The following is a 23,958-nucleotide window of genomic DNA, read 5'->3' on the forward strand; positions in this document are numbered from 1 at the left end:
TGCCCAGTGTACAAGGGGCAGATACTGTGGGAGTTGCTCTCATTATGAGGGGCAGATATTGTAGGGGTTCTCAGTTTATGAGGGGCAGATACTGTTGGGGGGGGCGAGCTCTGTGTATGCGGGGAGATATTGTGGGGGATGGGGATGCTCAGAGTATGAGGGGAGATACTGTGTGGTAAGGGAGTGTTCAGTGTATGTGGGGAGATACTGTGGTTGCGCCAGTGATTCACTATGTCCTGGCAACGCAAAGCTCCAAGACACTATGACCTGGCTCTGTGCGACATCAGGACACAATGCAACACTGATGCCAGGAGAAAGTGCTAAACCAAGAGTGGTGGTGCCGGAGGAGGAGCAGAGAAGGGAGTATATATTTTCTTTTTGGTCTGCATTTTTTGGACAGAGAAGTGAGGTGGGGGTATAAATTGTTGTCTGTATAAATGTGGGGTCTGCTCTGGGGTCTGAATGAATTTGGGTCTGACTTGGGGTCTAATCAGGGGTCTGTATGAATTCTGGGGACTAATCCGACATCTGGATTCATTTTGAGATCTGGTCTGGTCTGCATTAATTTTGGAATGTGGAGGTCTGTATAAATTTTGGGGTTTCTCTCGAGTTTGTATTCATTTTGGAGTCTGGTCTGGAGGTCTATTAATTTTAGGGTCTGGTGTGAAAGTCTATAAATTTTGGTGTCTCATCTGGGGTCTGTGTTATGAAGGGTTTAAATTAGTTTAGAAAATTGACTAGAATGTTGCTCTTCTTCCGCTGCTTCCTGTGTTCTCACTGGCCTCTGTACTTCCAAGTCCTCCTCCATTTGGACATGAGGCCGCTGTGGGCAGTGATTGAGAAGCGAGGGGTGGGATCAGTAATGTTCCACTATTTTTATTATTTTATAACATTCGAAGCAGTTTAAAATAAAACTAATGGGAGAATACGGGAAGCAGTGGGCACAGTATTGGTGGAGGCTACAGGATGGCAGTGTTAAAGAGGGTAGCTAGATAGGGGTTTCTTTGCTATAGAGGAAAATCTGTAACAGTATGCCATTTATCAATACTGGTGTCCTTTTATGTGGCAGAGGGGGCTGCACACCCCTGGTAGAATATGTCTGTGCATGAGCATCTGGACCAATTTAAAAAGAAAAGGGAAGAGAACAACTGAAATCCATGGAGACATCACTTGTAAGGCTACTTTCACACTCGCGTTTTGGCTTTCTGTTTGTGAGATCCGTTCAGGGCTTTCAAAAGTGGTCCAAAACGGATTAGTTTTGCCCTAATGCATTCTAAATGGAAAAGGATCCGCTCAGAACGCATCACTTTGCCTCCGTTCAGTCTCCATTCCGCTCTGGAGGCGGACACCAAAACGCTGCATGCAGCGTTTTGCTGTCCGCTTGACGAAACTAAGCCAAACGGATCCATCCTGGCACACAATGTAAGTCAATGGTGACGGATCCGTTTTCTCTGACACAATCTGGCACAATAGAAAATGGATCCGTCTCCCATTGACTTTCAATGGTGTTCAAGATGGATCCAGCATGGCTATAGAAGACATAATACAACCGGATCCGTTCATGACGGATCATTGCAGTTGTATTATTGTAACTGAAGCGTTTTTGCAGACCCATGACGGATCCACAAAAAACGCTAGTGTTAAGGGGCCTAAGTCACTGGATTTACATTCGGTATACCCGTACCTGCTTGTGTTTTAATCCCTTCATTAGAAAGTTGGGTCAGTTTAAATTGATTCGGGGGGCCATTTGCCTGGTGTACCCTGTGTCGGCCCTGCTTACAATTTTCTTAAATTGAAGAGTCTCTAGTTGCCCACTGCCGAAAACTTTTCATATTAACATTTATAAACTATTGCTGTAATTGCACAGTATGTTGTTCACTTTGTAACTAACTGTGGTGATCTGAACATGTCCTACATGACTTTGATTTTTCCCCTGATATCTTTTCCATCTGGAACTACCTAATATGCTGGCACATATATTGACCCTTGAGTATGTATGGCTCAGTATTTACATTAAAACTGTCTTAGGACTTAGCTGGTAAAGGCATTATGGGTCATATGAAATTCCCATTTTTCTATCTAGAATTGCAATATTTTCCTAAATAATATACATTAGCACAATGTGAAGAGCCAGCTTAGTATCAGGCTTGCAGCAGTAAAACAGGGCAAAATATGCTATATTAAAGCAAAAGGAATAAATAATACATCTTAAGACAGGGAACTTTTAATTGCTTCTGCTGTCTTTAGGAGACGTAACATTCGTTCATTTTTGGTAAGATCTGCCGGTTGTTCATTTGCCTGCAAAAATATAAATAATAGTAAATTATAGTCTTATTGTCATAGAATGTACTGGAGTGATAGTGAGAAATGGGTGTTCCGAGACTTAATTATTGATGAGCATTCTTTAAAAATTTTATGACAACTGCTGGTTTGGGGGAGGTCGGAAACCCCTTCAATGCATGTCATTAATTTGGTAGCTGAGGTATCTGCAAATTCTGTTACTATCAGCACTGGCATTCTGAGAATCAGATCCACTGAGCAATGTGTATAGATAATACAATACATTAATGTAATTATTACAGTAGTAACTCACTTTATTTCTAATTGTAGGGTTGGCTCCAGCTTCTAAAAGGAGAGAAACTGATTTAAGGTTTCCACCAAGAACTGCAGCATGGAGGGCTGAGGATCCATTCTAGAGAAAATTAGATTTATTATCACATAAACAGTAAGGTCATCAGTGATATCTTAAGATCGTTCTTCCTACTAAGTCAAAAGATGAACTTGTTGCCTAATGGATAATACAAGTAAAGTTTTAGAAACAGTAAGTAATAATACTAACAGATAAAATCCAGGATGGAGTTTTTCTCCAGTGTAATCTATTAGTTTCACCTAGAGGTGTTCAGTGATTGATGGGTCTTGGAGCCACTTATCTAACCATGCACTACTAAAATCTAATATATAATTGTTATGGAATAATATGTTCAGTCCCCATGATTCCAGTATTATATTTTTATAAATTATTCTGCTAACATAGCAATTGAGGCCTAGTTTTATATTTTCCCACCCTATAAATAGTTATAAACAGAATATTCCTGACATTATTACAGAGTGGCAACTTGTAGACATTGGGGGGGAATTTCTTATTGTAGTTGTATTTGAGGTTAGTCTTTAGAATGAAGTTGCTAGGCGTACCTGCGCCACATTTATGAGAATAGCGCAAAGTAATAATAAATTTGGCAAAACTACAATGTAGTTGAGCCTAATTCAGTAAAAGTATGCCTTGGGGGATGCCTGGTGTTGAGTTGCAACTTTTTTGTGACTTTTTAAAGGGAACCTGTCAGCCAAAAACACACTATAAACCCCCAATATTGCCTTACAGATGTTCCCATCGTGTTTCTAAAGTTGTTTTTTTTCTTTGCACTCTGATCCACCTAATCGCTGAAAAAACTGTTTGATTCCCCCACATTCCGTATGTAAAAGAATTCAAAGGGGCAGCGGCTTTCTGGCTTGAAGTCAAGCTCGTAGGGCCCCCTTCTTCCCCCTTCACATTAGAGTGATGCCCTCAATTTAAATTCACAAACAAATCCAGCTTGAAATTTCACGCATGTGCTGTATTGTTGGGATACTGGCACCTGCGCATTGTACTGTGCTGTGTACTTGTCAGGTACAGGCTCCCCTGTGCACAAGCGCACCACAAAACAAATCATGCTCCTGGTCCTGTTAGTGACATATACATACAGGATTTTTTTGTGGCACACTCGTGCACGGGTGAGCCTGTACCTGAGTTGAGCTGCTTAAGACAAGTACACAGCAGCGGGGAAGAATGAGCAGGCGCCGGTATCCCAACAATACGGCGCATGCATGAAATTTCAAGCTGGATTCGTACATGAAATTAAACGGAGGCCATCAATCAAATGTGAAGGGGCGGGAAGGGGGCACGGCAAGCTTGACTTCAAGCCAGAAAGCTGTTGACTTCAAGAACTTAATTTACATATGGCATGCCGCCCAATTAAACTGTTTTTTTCTGCGATTAGGTGCATCAGAGAGCAAAGCAAAAAACTAATTTAGAAACATATAGGGATTAAACCAGGCACTCAAATATGGATTATAGATCAAAATTAATGAATAGCAAAATATAATATATCGATATAAAATGCAATATAAAATGACATAAAAATTCACATGAGGATAACCGTTAATCAAATAGCAGCAATATATGGCCAATAATTATAGCAGCTTAGGTTTGAAAGACCGCAATCCGAACAAAGGTCTATGCAAAGTTCCAGGCGGTTTGAGTTAAAAAACCGCACCCTTAGTTCAATTGAGGAATGTAGCTTGAAACAGCCTGGATAGTTTGAGTTCAAACAGCCGCAGTCATTATATCAGTCTTCAAAGAAAACCGCAATTCCAATTGTTTTAGGAGGTCTTGTGAACATTCACCGATCCTACTCGGTTATAGTAAAAAGTGACTGTGCACTAAGGTGGCGTCCCACCTTTTCAAGCAACTTTATTGCTTTACCTGGTCGGTGTTTCCTTGTCCTATGTCCGGGCCTAAAGAAGATGTGCTGTGGGTGCCGAGTCATCCAAATATCTGCTCACAAAACTGCTTGAATAGGTGGGATGCCACCTTAGTGCACAGTCACTTTTTACTATAACCGAGTAGCATCGGTGAATGTTCACAAGACCTCCTAAAACAATTGGAATTGCGGTTTTCTTTAAAGACTGATATAATGACTGTGGCTGTTTGAACTCAAACTATCCAGGCTGTTTCAAGCTACATTCCTCAATTGAACTAAGGGTGCGGTTTTTTAACTCAAACCGCCTGGAACTTTGCATAGACCTTTGTTCGGATTGCGGTCTTTCAAACCTAAGCTGCTATAATTATTGGCCATATATTGCTGCTATTTGATTAACGGTTATCCTTATGTGAATTTTTATGTCATTTTATATGTATATCGATATATTATATTTTGCTATTCATTAATTTTGATCTATAATCCATATTTGAGTGCCTGGTTTAATCCCTATATTTTTATACGTTTTATGTGACTGGGTGGGTCACATAAACCAAGAGCACCTTAAATCCATCAATCAGCTGTAGTGATCCACAGACATTTCGTTTTAATTTAGAAACATGACAAGCACATTCGTAAGGAAATATTGAGGGTTAATGGGGCATTTTTTAGCTGACAGGTTCCCTTTAAAAAGTTGCACTTCATAAATATGTCACAAAAGTGCCCAAGTGACCCCCAAAACTTCACAAAGCCTCTACTTGCAGCTCTTTGAACAAGAATTCTGGCTTGCAGAGCTTGATAAACTAGCCCTTTGTGCTTTGATGTATGGTTATGTAAGTATTATCGGTTTTTCGGATCATTTTTTTACCTTTAAAACACCAAGTGTGGGAGAAAACTTTAGCAGCTCTTCTATTACATCACTGAAGCCTTTTGATGCAGCTTTGAACAGTGCAGTGGTCCCATCCTGTCAGGAATTGAAAAACAAAAGACATGGAATTACATAAGTTACATAGTTAATATGTTTGAAAAAAGACATAAGTCCATCAAGTTCCACCAAGGGATAGGTTGGGACACGAATCCCAGAATAAAATGAGACTCAGATCTCTTCTGATTTTCATAAGCATTAATGTTATATACTTTTAAGAATTCATCTAAACTCTTTTTAAAACTGTCTACTGTTCCTGCTGTGACCACGTCCTGAGGAAGTCTATTCCACAGATTCACAGTTCTTACAGTAAAGAAACTTTGACGCCCCTGGAGCTGCTCTGGGGGAAAGAATGGTTAGACGGCTGGAGAAACTTTTAAACTAGAACTTGGGGGAGGAGGTCATACTAATAAGGGAGTAGATAGTGTAGATAGAGAATGTGATATAGGAGGGGACAGTGGTGATTTAGTTAGGAAAGTAGGAAGAAGACTGGGCAGAAGTGTACACCAATGAAAAATAAAGCCGCTGGTAACATGGACCAGTTACATACCAACAATATCTACCAAGGTACCCAAAAAATCCCAGATATTCACTTTACAGGTAACAGTAATTTAAAATGTATTTTCACAAATGCCAGAAGTCATGGCTGAGATATGGTTTGACTCTTCACATGACTGGGATGTTAATATTCAGGGTTTTACACTATTTAGGAAAGACAGGGTCGATAGAAAAGGCGGTGGCGTGTCCATGTATGTGAGAAGTGATATGAAGGCGAGTGTGAAAGAGGCAATTGGGGGTGATGATGGTAAGGATGTTGAAAACTTATAGGTGGAATTACAAAGGGATAGAAACAGTGAAAAAATAATACTTTGTGTAATCTATAGACCCCCTTAACATCACAAAGGAGATAGAAGTTCAGCTGTATAACCAAACCAAACAGAGCTTTTCATGGTCCCCCCAAATATACCTTTGTACAGCATCAGATCTGCCCACCAGAATACCAGAGGGCCCAGACACTGACACAATTATGAACTCCAAAGAACAGTAGACAGTGCCATTTGGAGCTGACTTTGAAGCCAAATACATGCTACTATTGTCTATTTCTTATACCCCAGTGGAAGAGAGTATTTGCAAATGTTTGGTTTGTAATGTGATTAAAAGTGTGTACTGTACACCTAGCATGTGTAAACATGAGACAGGCATGGGCAGAGTTAACCATCCTGGCCACACCCCTAGCTCCAGAAGTTTCAGAGCTTCAAGCCCAGGATCCTTTACTATCTCCACGAGCTCCAGGGAATGAAAGAGAGGAAGATCTGAAGGGGGATTTGCATGGGTTAGAGTCAGCAAGGTAACCCATCATTAATCGTTCCAGACCCTGCTGCGAGAGAGGGGTAACCTATTAAGACACCCTCTACAATTCAGATTAGTGGGCACTACAGCTACGGTTGCTAGATTGCAGTTGCCTGCCAGAGATGCCAGTTCCAGAGACTTTAACAAGAGAAAGAGTAATTGCTGCCAACTACTTGCTTGAGAACACAAAGACCCTAAGTTGGTCCAGGGTACATTAATAGAATGCATATAGGTAATAATACATTACTTGAATGCATATAGAGGTATATAGGACAACAAACTAGAAGGGACTGTGGATGCATTTAAACCTCATACATCCAGTGCTACCTAGTCCGTAGTGGCTATATTGATTGTCACCTCTTTTACCAGAAAAAAAAAAACATATATTCACTCTCAACAGAGAGGAGTTGATAGTCACCCCACATTGTATTTCTTTGGTTTTCAACTACTTGCTTAGCTCATGCTTAGACATCTGAGGAGAATTTTCACAATTGCTGGCTATACTACAAATCCAGTGGCTCAGTGGTTAGCACTGGTGCCTTGCAGCACTGGGGTCCTAGGTTCAAATCCAACCAAGGACAACATCTGCATGGAGTTTGTATGTTCTCCCTGTGTTTGTGTGGGTTTCCTCTGGCTACTCCTGTTTCTTACAAATACATACTAATAGGGACCTTAGATTGTGAGCTCCGTTGGAGGCTAATGTCTGTAAAGCGCTGCAGAATATATAAGTGCATAAAATAAATAAACTTTTATTTTGTACACAGTAAAGAGACTTTTGTTTGGTTAATCTCACCTGGTTACTGACTCTCCTCACCGTGCAACCCAGTGTGCCCCTTAAACTTAATAAAACAGTGACTAACAAGAATGCACACCAGCCCAGGGGTTAAAATAACTGAAAAAAAACTACTGCATTCACTTGAATTTGCGGGGACACTCACTGTTCACTCTGGATAGTGAGCAGCAAGTGTTACAACGCATGCAAGTAGATAAGGTGAAGACACCGAGCGAAATCTCGATGACGTCATCACGCTGGCCGGGTGCGGTGACGCACATGTCACCCAGCATGAGATTTTAAGCGGTTTCTGCAATTCAAATGGCCGCAACAGCGTCTTCACACACAAATGGATGAAGTATGAGTATGTTTTGGGGTTTTCTACTGCCATTTCAGGAGAAATAGATTAGTTACCAGAACACGCAAGAAAATTCGGCTTCACAGCTAATCTAATTTTTTCTGAAATTCGGATCGAAGTCAGATACTTCGATTCACTCAACACGACTGATAATTACTGACAAGTCACTTGGTCTTACTGTCCGCACAGCATCACGATCGGCTCCTCTCAGCAGAAGGACTCTCACCACCTCACTGTATCCCAGCTGTGCCGCTATCCAGAGAGCCGTTGTTCCATCCTGAAGAAAAAATGTTGTGATATATGAAGTATCACATTTGTTGCAATAAGATAAGTCCACTAAGGCACTAACATGTCGACCTACCTTATATTTTTATGTTTGCATTACTTTTAATTACGGTAAGGGCATCTGTCATCTAATTGAACATCACTCTACACCCATTCCTCCATTCAGGGGGCTTTAAAGGGCATCTGTCGGCAGATTTGTACCTATGAAACTGGCTGACCTGTTACAGCTTGGCAGCTGAAGGCATCTGTGTTGGTCTCATGTTCCTCTTCATTGCTGAGAAAAATGAAGTTTTGATATATGCAAATGAGCCTCTAGGAGCAACAGGGGCGTTGCTATTACTCCTAGAGACTCTGCTCTTTTTGTAACTGCTGTGCCCTCTGCACATTGATTGACCAGCCAAGTGTGATGATATTTACACTGCCTGGTCCTGTCAAAGTGCAGGAAGCACGGTAGTTGCAGAGAGTGCAGATCCACTAGGTGTAACGGCAACGCCCCCATTGCTCTAGAGGCTCATTTGCATATATTAAAACTTCATTTTCCTTAGCAATGCAGCACATATGAACATGGGACCACCACAGATGCCTTCAGCTGCCTAGCGCACATACAACAGGTCAGTCAGCTTCATAGCTACAAATCTGCCGACAGATGCCCTTTAAGCTGCAGGAGGAGTACACACCTGGTAGTTTGTGGGGACTCTGAAGTCTATACAGGTATAAGCTGCCACCATGTTACACATCTTGTCACATACGTTTGGCAGAAAAAGTATGAACACACTAATGGGAACCAAATCATGCAAACAGAGGATCTGTAATTGTTTGATGAACATCATAGGCCCTGCAGATAACAGATGCCTCCTAGTTTTATAACAATTTACTAGCCAGACATAGGCACTCATCGCGTCAGGACCAGTGCACATATAATACGCATTTCTTTTATGTGTGAGTGTGCCACACTGCTTCAGAAAATACAAGTGACGTGCTACTTTAAAATTGCCAGCAGATGGCGACATGCGCTTTACTATAGAGTTTGTACCATTCGACTAGCTCACTGTAAATTCACTGTTTAGCCCCATTCTGATGTATCATGGCAGAAGGGAAGCACTATAACTAAAGGAACACGGCAAAAACATTGTAACGACGCAGCAGTTTTTATGCCAGTGCCAGGCTCTGTGCTACGCTGTGAAAATGATTATGGGGACCATTTATGACTGGATATACGCTCATTTTGTGGCGTATATCTGGTGCAGATTCTGTCGCACGCTATGGTGTGTCAGAATCTGCGACTTATTCCCTGCTCACCAAAAAAGTGGGCAAGTTATGGACAGGAAAGGAGGCAGGCCGGCAGGCCCATCTCATTCATCATTTTCTACGCCTGGTTCTGTTTTAAATGTAAGACAACTTGGATGCTGTCTTACATTTAGAATCCACAGTGAAGGTCATCAATATCTAGCTGTCTGACGAGGCAAGGAACTCCTGTGACCATGGTCTCCTCACAGCATACCAAGCACATCGCTGTACAATGTGTAATGGCTGTACTTGGTCTCTCACTTGAATGGGACTGAGCTGCACACACAGTAGACTATGTGACATCGAAGGCCTAAGAAGGGGCTGCAGCACTCACTGGAGCTCCACAAGCTCTTCAAACAGCTGATTGGTGGGGGTGCCATCAATATTTTACTCCCGGTATACCCTTTTAATGCAGAATATTTGGCAGATAATTGGACCATGAAGACAAAGGGTGGTTTAGCCGTAGGGCTGTTTCTATAATGGACACTTATGCTTATACAGCACAATCTATATATAACAGGCCGCTGCAACCATATAGGCGAACTAGGCGTTCGCCTAGGGCGCCGGCCTGCTGGGGGCGCCCTGATGGGCTCCCCCTGACTGGGGCTGCAGCCCTGGGTGAGCGGCTCTTGAGCCGCCCCCAGCGCCGTTACAGGGGGGCCAGGAGGTGGGGGTCCTTCTTAAATATGGCAGAGCAGGCATCTGCTTACCCTGATGGCAGAAGCCTGCTCTGCCAGTAAATTACCGGAGGAGAGGAGGCGGGCGGCAAGGGAGGCTGTTCTAGCAGCTCCCCACTCCTCCCTCATGCGCCCTCTGTGATGCCGGAATATGACGTCATTCCGGCTCCGGCATACTAAACAGCGTGCTGGAGGACTAAGGAGCTGCACCACACTGGACCCCAGGGAGGTGAGTGTTTAAGTGTTTGACTGAGTGAGTGTCTGCCTGTGTATTTATGTTAGTGAGTGAGTGTATGTATGTCTGTCTTTCTGTCAGTAAATGTATATGTGTCTGTGTGTGTATGTCAGTGAGTGTGGATGTCTGTCAGTCAGTCAGTGTCTGTGTGTTTGTCAGTGAGTATGTGTATGTTTGTCTGCCAGTGAGTGCGTGTCTGTCAGTGAGTTTGTGTGTGTGTTTCAGTGGGTAGGTGTATGTCTGTCAGTGAGTGTGTGTCTGTCTGTCAGTGAATGTATGTGTGTCTGTCAGTGAGTATGTCTGTCAGTGAGTTTCTGTGTACGTCATTCAGTGAGTGTCTGAGTGCATGTGTGTCTGTCAGTAAGTGTATGTGTGTCTGTCAGTGAGTTTCTGTGTACATCATTCAGTGAGTGTCTGAGTGCGTGTCTGTCTGTCAGTGTGTGTGTGTGTGTGTGTCTGTCAGTAAGTGAGTGACATAGGGCGGCAAAAATCCTTGCACCGGCCCTGATAACAGGGTTTCCACCTCTTAGACATTGATGGCCATTTATGGTCACCATTATCTGATCAGCGGGGGTCTGACACTCAGCAGCCCCTCTAATCAGCTGTTTTCAGTGGCTGCCAGCACTGGAAACTAAACAGTCAGAAGCAGAATACGCTGTCCACTGTGTGATGGGTTAATCCTTTGACTTGAATGGGAGCTGAGTTGCAGTACACCAGCATGGGCACTACATAATGGACAGAGCCTTCTAATTTCTGGTTCCATCCATGGTGGCTGCCACAAACAGCTGATCAGCAATAGCCCAAACATTTCTGTGGAGCCCAACACCACCCCAAACGGCCACATGCATACGTTACGAAATCAGAAACGCATAGTACTGTCCACCTAGGCTAGGCAGCCGCACAGCTTCTATTGAAGGCTCCCTCTCAGCTGCTGACAGTCCCTGCATCCCCCTCCTGACACCAATGCTGTATCCTAGCCGGAAAAGGAGGAGGTCAGAGGAGCAGCGCCAGAAGGCAGGTAACATCTGCTACATTATCTGTACCCAGAGATGTTCCCTGCAGTCCTGTATTATCTGTGGTCTTACATAAGACTGCAGGAAACATCTACTACATTATCTGTACCCAGAGAGTTATTGGTGTTTTATCTGGGACATTACATAGGACTGCAGGGGACATCTACTATGTTATCTGTACCCATAGGGTTGTTACTGTGTTATCCTGGGTGTTACATAGGACTGCAGGGAACATCTACTACATTATCTGTACTCAGAGAGCTACATAGACCTGCAGGTGACATCTAATATCTATCAGATAACTACAGATAACATAAGTTTCAGCAGTTTGAAGATAGTGGTGCTCCTGTGAGTGTCACGGTCTCCTCACTGCTTAGCAAGCACAGCGCTGGCCATATAACATCAGCTATGCTTGGTATTGCAGCTCCGCCCTATTCACCTGGATGGCCATGTGACTGATAATTGTGATGTCACATGACCTAGGCTGTCACATGCAGCACTCACGGACCACCACAGGCTCTTTATACAGGAAAAAAAAACGATTGGACGGCACACAGAAGGGGGAATGTCAGGGGAAAATGAAGGGAGGGACCCAGAGTTGGGTAGACAGCTTTGGGCATATGATGTCCTTAATCCGCCCCTGCTAATCGGTGGGGGTGACTTTTGTCACGTCACCACTACCACGACCAATCACGTATTGATTACTTGTCCAGAGGAGAGATTATCAATATCTAAAGAGTGGAAACCCCCTTTAAGGAAAACTCCTATAAGTAAAAATTTATATGAAAATTGTTGATAAAGTAAAGCAATGTCCTGACTACAGTAAATTGTCACATCAAGTAGAGCGGTGAAATTCCATTTGAAATTTGAATAGGTGGTGGAGGTCAGTTTATAATGAGCAGCTGCCCTTTGCACAGCCTAAACAATCTATATTCTTGGAACTAGTTCATAAATCTATACTTACTTTGTAGCTGATAGAGAAATGGCTTTCTTTGTCAAACATTAAACTTGTAAGAGCTGAGGGAGAGCGAAGTCAAATAGTACACAGACCAAGCAGGTTCTGCTGGCTACAGAGGAGGGACGAAGAAGAACTGGAGGTATATGGTTACCTGTCGTGGTTGATTTGACTTTGCTCCAAAAGTCAGCAATAATCGAGCTACATCCACAAAGCCTCCCTGGGCCGCAAGAAAGAGAGGGGTTGCCCCATCCTGAACAGGAACAAAAAGACAATTAAAACTAACATTTAACCCTCACAGACCCAGACCTGAAGATCATGAAAGAAATATACTTAAACCTTACACCATCAGCAATCTAATATACTTGAGGTTTTCCAGACCTTTACCAGTTCTGTTTGTCAGGACTGAGGAATAAATCAGACATTTAGGGAGAGTTTCAAGATGATGTCAGGGGTCTGGTTGGCATGGGTAACTACTCCAAAATTCCTTTGCAATAGATTTGAATAGTTTTTGAGACATCTGCCCCAATGTATTTTTTATTTTAGTTTTTATTATTTCCCTTGAGGTAAGTGCCAACTCAGGTATATGGTAGGTGCTCATCTTATTTTGTTGTTTCTACCTGATCTTCATTGATCAACAAAATTACTACTGATAAATACAAAAGCCGCTTAGAAGAATTTATATTTACATAGGTCATTACTAGAGTCGGCACTAAAAAGGCTGTAAAACAGCCCAGGAAAGGGCTAGAGGGCTGCAAAAGGCAGCAAAATGTAGGTAAATCCCCTGCAAACAAATGTGGATAGGGAAATGAATACAAATAAAAATTAAATACATAAAAATTAACCAATATCAATTGGAGAGAGGTCCCATTGCAGAGAATCAGGCTTCATGTCACCCACCACTGGAACAGGCCACTGTCAGATTCTCTATGGGGTTCAGGTCAGGAGAGTTGGCAGGCCAATTGAGCACAGCAATACCATGGTCAGTAAACCATTTACCAGTGGTTTTGGCACTGTGAGCAGGTGCCAGGTCGTGCTGAAAAATGAAATCTTCATCGCCATAAAGCTTTTCAGCAGATGGAAGCATGAAGTGCTCCAAAATCTCCTGATAGCTAGCTGCATTGACCCTGCCCTTGATAAAACACAGTGGACCAACACCAGCAGCTGACATGGCACCCCAGACCATCACTGACTGTGGGTATTTGACACTGGACTTCAGGAATTTTGGCATTTCCCTCTCCCTAGTCTTCCTCCAGACTCTGGCACCTTGATTTCTGAATGACATGCAAAATTTGCTTTCATCCGAAAAAAGTACTTTGGACCACTGAGCAACAGTCCAGTACTGCTTCTCTGTAGCCCAGGTCAGGCGCTTCTGCCGCTGTTTCTGGTTCAAAAGTGGCTTGACCTGGGGAATGCGGCACCTGTAGCCCATTTCCTGCACACGCCTGTACACGCTGGCTCTGGATGTTTCTACTCCAGACTCAGTCCACTGCTTCTGCAGGTCCCCCAAGGTCTGGAATCGGTCCTTCTCCACAATCTTCCTCAGGGTCCGGTCACCTCTTCTCGTTGTGCAGCGTTTTCTGCCACACTTTTTCCTTCCCACAGACTTCCTACAGAGGTGCCTTGATACAGCACTCTGGGAACAGCCTATTTGTTCAGAAATTTCTTTCTGTGTCTTACCCTCTTGCTTGAGGGTGTCGATGATGGCCTTCTGGACAGCAGTCAGGTCGACAGTCTTACCCATGATTGCGGTTTTGAGTAATGAACCAGGCTGGGAGTTTTTAAAAGCCTCAGGAATCTTTTGCAGGTGTTTAGAGTTAATTAGTTGATTCAGATGATTAGGTTAATAGCTCGTTTAGAGAACCTTTTCATGATATGCTAATTTTTTTAGATAGGAATTTTGGGTTTTCATGAGCTGTATGCCAAAATCATCAATATTAAAACAATAAAAGGCTTGCACTACTTCAGTTGGTGTGTAATGAATCTAAAATATATGAAAGTCTAATGTTTATCAGTACATTACAGAAAATAATGAACTTTATCACAATATGCTAATTTTTTTAGAAGGACCTGTAGTCATGAAAAAAACTAAGTACATCTTCTTCATGTATCAGAACATAAGAAAAACATCTGGTCCTTATCTTAAAATTAGGTAAACATAACCTCAGATGAAGAGAACACAATAGATTCCACCATGTCATTATGTTTTCAACAAAAATGAAGCCATAATGGAAAAGCCATGTGTGAAACACTAAGTACATTCCATGAATCAGTAGCTTGTAGCTCAACATTTAGAGTAAGTTCACATCTTCATTCTGAAATTCGACAGGCTGTTCCGAAAGAGAAACAGCCTGCAGGAGTACACTGTATCCAGCATAGCCAGATAATGCCATAACCCACAGAAATGCTGGCTTTCAGCTGGTCAAACAATCATGCATTTAGGACTTTTTATCCGGCCAATAGCCGGCATTAATGCTGGAAATCAGCTGGATCCCCATCGAATCTCATTATAGTAAATGGGGATCATGGCTTTATCTGGCTATCCCAGCTATGGTGAACTCCTGAAGTCTGTTTCTCTGCCAGAACACCCTGCTGGATTTCTGTATGCAGATTGGGAAGGGTACTTTCACACTTGCGTTGTGAGGATCCCGCAGGCAGTTCAGTCGCCGGAACTGCCTGCCGGATCCGGAAATCTGTATGAAAACGGATATCATTTGTAGACTGATCCGTAGAAACGGATCTGGTATTTATTTTTTGCGCCTTTTTAAAGGTCTGCACATGCACAGACCGGGAAACTGGACCCGGTTTTCCGGAACACTTGGTACCGGATCCGGCATTAATACATTTCAATATGAATGACTGCCTGCAAGTGTTCCGGAATTTTGGCCAGAGAAACGACCGTAAAGGGATTGAACTGAAGACATCCTGATTCTTACTGAACAGAATGCTTTCCATTCAGAATGCATTAGGATAAAACTGAAGCGTTTTTTTCTAGTATTGAGCCCCTAGGACGGAACTCACTACCGGAAAAGAATAACGCTAGTGTGAAAGTACCTGAACCTAGAGTAATTGTTTTCTGTATGACTTAATGATTCTCTTATATTGTTCTTTTTGGAATTTTATCCTGCTTTTCTTTACAACGTTGCTTCAGTTCATTGAGGTTTGTGGACATTTGTTTATGCACAGCTCTCTTAAGGTCCCACCTCAGCATTTCACCTGGGTTGAGGTCTGGATTTTGACTGGGCTATTGCAACACCATTCTTTTCTTTTTCAGCCATTCTGCTATAGGTTTGCTAGTGTGCTTAGGATCATTATCCTGTTGCTTGGCTCAGATTCTGCAAGCTTTAGCTGTTGAATAGATTGCCTCACATTTGACATAGACGTTCCAGATGTTTTGTGGTTTGTTCAGATGCGACTTTGAAAACTTAAGCTATGCTGCCATATTCTTTTTAGAAAGAAGAAGCTTTCTGCTGTCAACCTTTCCAAACAAGCAATACTTGTTCAGTCTTTTCGAATTGTTCTGCTAGGATGTCCTTTCTTTTGAACATTGTCAACTGTCTTGAATGTTTTCCATTTGTGAATAATGTCTACTACAATCAGGGGTGTATTAGCTATAGACCCCGCAGGGAAATTTCCTGATGGGCCAATGCCCAGGAAGCCTCCAAGCTCTCCTGGCTGCTGTCCAGGTACACAATGATCTGATGCTCTCAGCATTAATTAATGCTAGGAGCATAAGGTACTTATTCACCTGGTCAGGAGCCTGGTGCCCTCCGGAATTCAACAGTGTCACTGTCCCCAGTATGGGGATAAGGCAATATTTATTTGGTTTTGCTGCAGCGTTTTTTTATGCTGCACTGTGGTATTTCTGGCCCCGCCTACTTCTGTTGTCCATGCCTACTTATGGTTTGTGTTGGCCCTGCCTACTTGTGTTTCCCTGCCTTCTGTCAATTTGGGCTCGCCTACAACATGGGACCACTTTTAGGTTTTTTTCTGGGGCACTTTAAGTTCTCTGCCCGCCCCGACTACAATGTTGACAATGCATTGCAATTCCAGTGCTGACCTCCGATAGGTAAAACCGTAGAATTCAAAGAGAGTGTACCTTGTTTCTGTCATGACTATCTATCTTCTATTATCTATCCAAAATCATTCTCTCTATTATCTATCTCTCAATCTACTCTTGTAGAAACTGAATTAGGAATTAACCTCACTATCCAATTTTATCAAATAAAGATACTGTAAGTTATAGAAAAACATGCCCGTTCTTCAGCTCATTAGTTAAAATTATATAAAGCTAACACACTGTACTTTGCCTTCCAGCAATACAGGATACATTAAGTAATATGTTCCATTTCAAGAAATAATACATTTAATTATGTTGAATTAATCAACATTATTAAGAATTCTTTTGTTTGTTTAACCCACAATGGCTGTTGTCTTTCGTCTGATTTAAGGAGCATTTACATGTGCAGATGAGCAGCAGGTTGTCAGGAAGAAAGCTTTCTTTCCCGACAGTTGGCGGCTCATTAAGTGGAGGTAATGCACCACATTTACATGCAGTGATCTCCTCCACAGTATGAGAACGATGAGGCTTTTGTGATCGCTTGTCCACATACAGTTGCATTGTTTCTGGGCAGCAGATCACTGTTTAGATGGCACGATCTGCTGCCCAGAAAGTATAATTTAGGTGTTTGCATGAACAAAAGTTTAATCAAATGAACAAGTGTTTTGCTCATTCATCGGGTGATCAGCGGCACATTTACCTGGGAAGATTGCTGGGAACAAGCGTTCGCAGGAACCTTTGTTCCCAATAATCTGCCCAATTATCTACATGTGTCAATTCACCTTTACTTCCTATCTTCATCTGTTCCTAGGGCATGCTCAAATATGTTAAGTAAGTAATTTTTTACAGTTTATTCAGCAGTTTGTCTAAATATCTTTCTAATTATCAAAAATAACTGTTGTTGTTTTAAAAGAACCATGTTTAAGGTCTGGAGCTCGGGCCCAAAGCTTTATTCGTGCTACTGTCGACAGAGACTATCAACGGTTAATTGTCCCCTTGTGCTAGTTTATAGGTTAATGAATAATTATTCCAGCAATAAAGGTTAGTTTATAGAAGCTCAATAAGAATTAAAGGGGTTGTCTCACTTCAGCAAATTATATTTATTATTCCAGGGATTACGATCACCCTGCAATCAACCACAATCCCAGTACAGTCCTATAGTTTGCAAGCACGGCCGCCACTGCTGGAGTGCAGGGTGGTCGTAACCCCAGGAAATGAGCGGTGTATAATGTGATGCAAAAATGAATCATACACTCCAAAATAACGTTAGACGGTATACATTCAAGTTATAAATGTCACGATGCGGTTCACCGTGACGTGTGTTGCCGTGTAGGCTGGCTGCACGTCCCCTTGTGTTCTGGCGCGCCGGAGGGGGAATTACCATGTTTCTGTATGCCCTTTCGCCTTCCGTGTGCAGCTCTGCCTGGGGCTGCTTGTTCCCTTTGCTTGTGGTACAGGTAACTGCTTCCGTCTCTGCTCTACCTGTTGCTGGTATGTCTCCGCCTGTCTGTCTGTGGACTCTAGTACTATTGGTACCTTCGTAGGTATCTCCTGGTCTGTCTGGACCATCTGCCACTGACTCGGTTTATGCTCTGGAGTAGCCCCTGGCAACTACCTTGGCCCAAGCCTATCCTCACAATCTGAGGCTCTAGTGAATACCAGGTGTTGCTTAGTCATGCCCCTCCAGAGTATTGCCAGTCAGTGGCGCAGTGGGTTCTCACCTATTGTTCCTTGTGTGTACTTTGAGTGCCTCTGTTCCTGACGTCTCAGAGGTCCTTCGCGGGATCCCCTACACGTGACAATAATCATAAATTCTCAGCCTGATAGAACGTTAAAGGTAACAAAGTAATATATTTTTATTAAGAACAATTGTATATGCCATCTACATGCATAGTCACTTTTGTTCATACCAGTGAGTGCATGTCACACACGGGCGTGATGAAGCAGCCACTGAGATCAGGTCCTATCAGTACCAGAAGTCTCTCTAATGTTTTCACCTCCCAGTGACTTGCAAAGTCCAAATGAGCAGTTCTGTGGCGTTCAAGCTAACGAGGTCTTTGAAGACGGTTTTTGTTTTTTTGCTTCAGTCTCAGATGCCGTCTGATGGTTATGGGGCTACCGCACCAGTAAGGGCCTTAATTTGGGTTTGAGGATCGTCCAGTGTCTTGACGGACAGCCAATTGGATCCTCCGGCTCAGTGCTGATAAAAATTTTTGGGGTCTTCCACTTGACTTTTTTGTTCCATAACCCTCAGGATCATTTGAGAAATTACAAATCACTGTCTTACTGTGTCCCACCTCAGCAGCGATGGCGTGCTGTGAGAGACCCTGCTTACCCTGTTAGTTCAACAACCCGACGTTCAAAAAGAGAGAGTTTTTTTGCCTTTGCCATCACAACGTGTGACTACCTGACAGAAAATGACAATTAAGCCACATCTTTGCACAGATTTGGCCTTTCAAAGGCATGTGGTCCTAAACTTTTGATCAGCTGAAAAACAGCCTGTTTCAGTTTATTTGTTGCTTTCATTAAATTGAATGCGCAAAAAATGTTTCGTCTCACTCCCATTTCTTCTTGTTGCATGTTGAAGCTCTACTTGGAACCTTGTTAGGATGCAGCCATGCTAAATATGATTTTTTGCCATTTTTCAAGTGGTCTTAAACTTTTTAACAGGACTGTATGATGTGCTACCGATGTCTCTCGATTGTTCTGACAAGTGCTCACACACTCGTCTCCGTAGTTCACGCTTCGTCTTGCCCACGTATTGCAATCCACATGTGAGCAAGTAGATCACCCCACAGATGTGCAATTAATAAAAGATCTGATGAGGTATCTCTCATTAGTGACACTGTTGAAGGATGTGCTCTTCATTATATTACTACAGGCTACGCAAGAGCCACACGGAAAAGTGCCTGTTAAGGTGTTTTTGAGCCACGTTGCTGATGTAGGGTGCTGATAAAGGCTGTGGACCAAACGGTCACGTAGATTCGAGCTACGTCAATACGTGACAAGCGGGCATTCAGACATCAAGTCCCCTATATCTGGGTCAGACTGCAAAATAGACCAGTGTGCCTGTAAGATCTCCCGTACCTGTTTGTACACTTTATCGTAGGTGCCTATAATCCTTTTTTTCTGTGCCGTGGTTTTGGAGCTTAGGAGTTGTTCACGGTTGATGCTCATAGACTGATGAAATGCCTGTCTTATGATCTCCTGTGGGTATCCCCGGTTGGTAAATCGGGTCCTCAGATCACGAGGGGCTATCTTAAAGTCACTTAATTCTGAACAGTTCCTTCTTGCCCTCAAATACTGTCCCTTAGGAATTTTTGAGGGCAAGAGGATGACCACTGTCCCAGCGCAAAAGACTGTTCGTTGCTGTCTTCCTTCTAAACAGATTTGTGACAATCTTTCCCTCTGTCCCCAAGGAAATAAAGATCTAAAAACGTATTCTCACGTTCGTTGATATAAAACATGAAAAACAGGCCAAACTGGTTCACATTCAGTTCTGCCACAAATTGGACGAGCATGTCCTTAGTGCTTTTCCACAGCAGAAATACATCATCGAGATATCTAATCCAGATCAATATCGATGATGTAAAATGGTCCATTGCTTCATTAAAGACAACCTCTCTTTCCCACCAGCCCAGGTAGAGATTTGCGAAGGTAGGGGCACAAGGACTGCCCATCGCAACTCCCCTGAGCTGTTGGAAAATCTGAGAATCGAACAAAAAAACATTGTGTGTTAAAGTAAATTCAATAAGATCCATCAAAAAAGCATTGTGTCGGTTGAGATGTTCACTCCTTTGCTGGAGGAAGGCCTTAATGGATTGGCATCCAGTGTGATGAGGTATTGAGCTATACAAGGCCTGAACATCTAAACTGGCCAGCCATGTATCCCCATCACACTGGATGCCATCCAGTCTCTGCAGGACATCCATGGTGTCTGTGGCATAGGACAGCAGGCCCACCACGAATGGTCTCAGCACCACATCAATATAGGTGCTGATATTGGCCGTGAGGCTGCCTATGCCAGATAAAATAGGTTTCCCCTTAATCGGTGTGCCTACCTTATGTAGATTAGGTAAGCTGTAGAAGGTGGGAAGTACCAGAAACTTGGGTAACAGATAGTCTAATTCCGTCCTGCTGATGAGTTTGTCTTGATGGGCCTTATTGGGAAGTACAGAAAATTGGGCCCTAAATATGGGGGTCGAATCGGTAGAAAGCCGTCTATATGTGGCATCATCTTCCAGTATCCTAAAACACATGTCAGGTTGTAATCCACTATGATGATATTGCCCCCTTTATCTGATGGTTTGATAACAACAGTCGTGTCGCCTTCCAAATCCCTCAGAGCATTTCTTTCCTCCCAGCTCGAATTGTCTGGACCAAATTGCTTCCCCTCCAACTGCTAGAGATATTCAGTGACCACTGATACAAAGGTGTTCATAGGTGTGGTGTCACTTAAAGGGGGATATTTTTTGGAAGGAGTTCTCCAATCAGTGAAAGGACCATCACCAATGTCTTTGTTCCTTCACATAAAGATCAGCCAGGAGTTGAACATCCTGGAGATCCTCCATATCTATTCCCAACTCCTGGCATTTGCGCTTATCGTGGGTGAGGAAACATTTCCTCCATTTTAACTTACACGCAAATAGGTTTAGATCTTTCACCCAATTAAACAGGTTACATTTCTTTAGAGGGACAAAAGATAAGCATTTTTTGAGAACCTCCATTTCAGGTGGAGATAGGGTGTGCTATGGTAAATTAATGACCTATAGTTCGTCTATTTGGAAAATTGTGGTCACTTTTTCTTCCGCAACAGATAGTCCGAGACTGGGGGGGTATTGCCTAAAAAAAAAAACCTCTCATGCCCCTACCCGATCTGCCTCTCTGTCTCCCAACTGTTGGTCTTTGGGAGCCTCTAATTAGCGTTCCTCTCCCCTTGGATGGAGTGGTTCTCTGATCAGTGTCAGTATCACACTCTGAGGAGGATTGGTCGGTTTCCGCTTTAGGGGTTATCTTCCGTTTTGAATTATAGTCAAACACCCTGCCTTCCTTAAGGTCCCTGATGTCTCTATTGTACTTGAAATGTTTTCTCCCTTTTTTTTACTGACAGGTGAATCAATATTTTGTTGTAGGAGAGTCTCCCTTTTACCAAAATCAGTATGTGCACTGAATTCTTTGGCCTGTGCTATACTGTCCTTCAAGTCAGTATCACTTTTAATTAATAAACACATGTAGTAATATAACAAAGAGCGCATCCTTCACCAGCTCAGTCACTAATGAGAGATACCTCATCAGATCTTTCATTAATTGCACATCTGTGGGGGTGATCTACTTGCTCACATGCCAATGCGGATTGCAATATGTGGACAAGACGAAGTGTGAAATACGGAGACGAGCACTTGTCAGATATAAGGAACAATCTAGAGACATTGGTTGAATGTCATATCTGTAACCATCACGGTGGTAACACAGGTGCACTCATGGTCCAAGGGATTGAACATATTAAGAGACCCATTCGCGGTGGTGACATCGATACAATGCTACTCTGTAAGGAAACCCAATGGATATTTAAACTTCGGACAGTGAGTCCCAAAGGACTAAATGAGGCAATCTTATATGTGTGCTTCATTTAATAAGGAATTAGTGTTGCACAATGGGGTGCTTATGTGACGCAGTATGGCGACTCTCCTTGCTCTGTTTTAGCCTTTCATATGGTATCCAACGGGGCTGATAAATGACCATATAGAGTAAGGCGGACAAGTAATCATTAGACGGATATGTAATCAAATCTGGTAGGGTTGATAAGTGATCTTAATCTAACTATAAATCACATTCTTACTCTTTCATTAGCCCTTATAGACAATCTTATATGCCCAATTGGTAGTTAAACACATTGGTCATTTGATTGGCTTGATTCATCTTGAATATGCTACCTGGTAGGGCTGATCTGTAACCATATTTCACCTTGGGTTACAACTTAACTGGATGCTCAGCCCTCTGTTATGGCTGCAGAACCGGTCGTTATTGGCCAGTTCTGTTAGCTCCGGACTATCCAGAGGCCTGTGTTCTGTACCATTTATGTTACTTTATTGATATTTCATTTATTTACATTTTTCTTTGTACCTCTCTGATATAATTTTACCCAATACTATTGATGCTATACACTGGATGATTCTGAGCCTCGGGTCCCGATTCCCCCCTTACATGTGCTCACTTCCCGGGTTGCAATGCCGTAGCTTTCGCTCGGCTTCGTCGGGGGGCATGTCAGTTGAAGCACCCATACTCCCGATTAGCCTACAGCGATGGCACACACCTCCGGGGGAGGGGATTACATTATATCAGTCTGGCGTTCATTTGGCCATATATACGGCCATCACAGCACTGATGCCCGCTTGCTACAGTGCAGTTACAATGTAGCAACCGGTAGTAACTGTGCCACTTACTTGTTTCAATCGCTCCTGAGAAAGCGTGGTAGTGTATCTCCACACAGAAACGCGTTGAGCGAGCGTTAAACATTAAAACTTAAGAGTATGCTAGGCAGGGCAGGGGGCAGTTTTATTTATGCTGCAGTACACTGCAGTACACTGATTGAATACGTCAGGTTACGGCTTCCTTCCACCCAGGTAAACTGGATAGGAACACTGGGAAGTGAAAACATTAGGGAGACTTCTGGTACTGGTCGGACCTGCTTTCATCACGCCTGTGTCTGACATGCACTGGTATGAACAAAAGTGAGTCTATCCAATGATAGTGCACCACAGATTTCAAATCAGGTTACTGTGCATGTAGATGGCGTTTATCTTAGTCCCTCTATACATATATAGTATCCTGTTCGCCTGTCTTAGATTGAAGAGGGTGTAAATGCCCCCCTTTTTTTATACAATTGTTCTTAAGAAAAATGTATTATTTTGTTTCCTTTAACGTTCTATCAGGCTGAGAATTTATGCAAATATGAATCATGCCAGCAAAAGAGGCAATATGGACAATTACAATAAATTAGTAAATGCCTTGTATTAGCTTTATCTACATGATAAATGCTATTTGTATAAGTGAGACCCCCACACACACACACGGTCACGTGACTGCGGCCTTGATTGAACATTTGCTTCAAACATGAATAAACTTGTATTAGCAGAAGACGTCAGCAACAGGCACTTTGTTGTTAACTCCTTTTTGTGTTTTCTACAAACTAATTCATAGTAATTCGTAATAATAGTAATTGATTGATTCAGTTGTACATACACAAAGTTGATCATGGATATTGGCTCCATTTTTTAACAGGGTTTCAGCAACTCCACAATGTCCATGCTGACAGGCTGCTAATAATGCTGTTCCTCCATCCTACGTAGAGAAAAAGCAAGTGAGTAATTGATACTCTGACATGGGTGGCTACATACAGTGCATACCTACCGTACAAATAAACGTCTTGCAGCTTACAGCTTTAAAAAATGGAATTACATAGAAATCAGTTATTGCTAGGCTACATCCACGGACATCTGCACACAACCTTGATCGTGGTGTGCACGC

The 23,958-nt window shown here is 42.7% G+C and overlaps 1 protein-coding gene across 2 annotated transcripts in view; it reads right to left on the reverse strand.

The window, feature by feature from the left end:
* Positions 1–1,533: 1,533 nt before the first annotated feature.
* ANKRD29 (ankyrin repeat domain 29) overlaps positions 1,534–23,958 on the reverse strand; it is a 42,949-nt gene continuing 20,524 nt past the window's right edge. For both annotated transcript variants that reach the window (XM_044295652.1, XM_044295653.1), the window contains 6 exons: positions 23,674–23,772; positions 12,526–12,624; positions 8,098–8,196; positions 5,383–5,478; positions 2,594–2,692; positions 1,534–2,298 (listed from right to left, as the gene is read on the reverse strand). In XM_044295652.1, the coding sequence (XP_044151587.1) occupies positions 2,209–2,298; positions 2,594–2,692; positions 5,383–5,478; positions 8,098–8,196; positions 12,526–12,624; positions 23,674–23,772 (582 nt within the window). In that variant the 3' untranslated portion in view covers positions 1,534–2,208. The remainder of the gene's footprint in view (positions 2,299–2,593; positions 2,693–5,382; positions 5,479–8,097; positions 8,197–12,525; positions 12,625–23,673; positions 23,773–23,958) is intronic.

This window comes from Bufo gargarizans, chromosome 5 (genome assembly GCF_014858855.1).
Source record: "Bufo gargarizans isolate SCDJY-AF-19 chromosome 5, ASM1485885v1, whole genome shotgun sequence".
Classification (NCBI taxonomy): domain Eukaryota; kingdom Metazoa; phylum Chordata; class Amphibia; order Anura; family Bufonidae; genus Bufo; species Bufo gargarizans.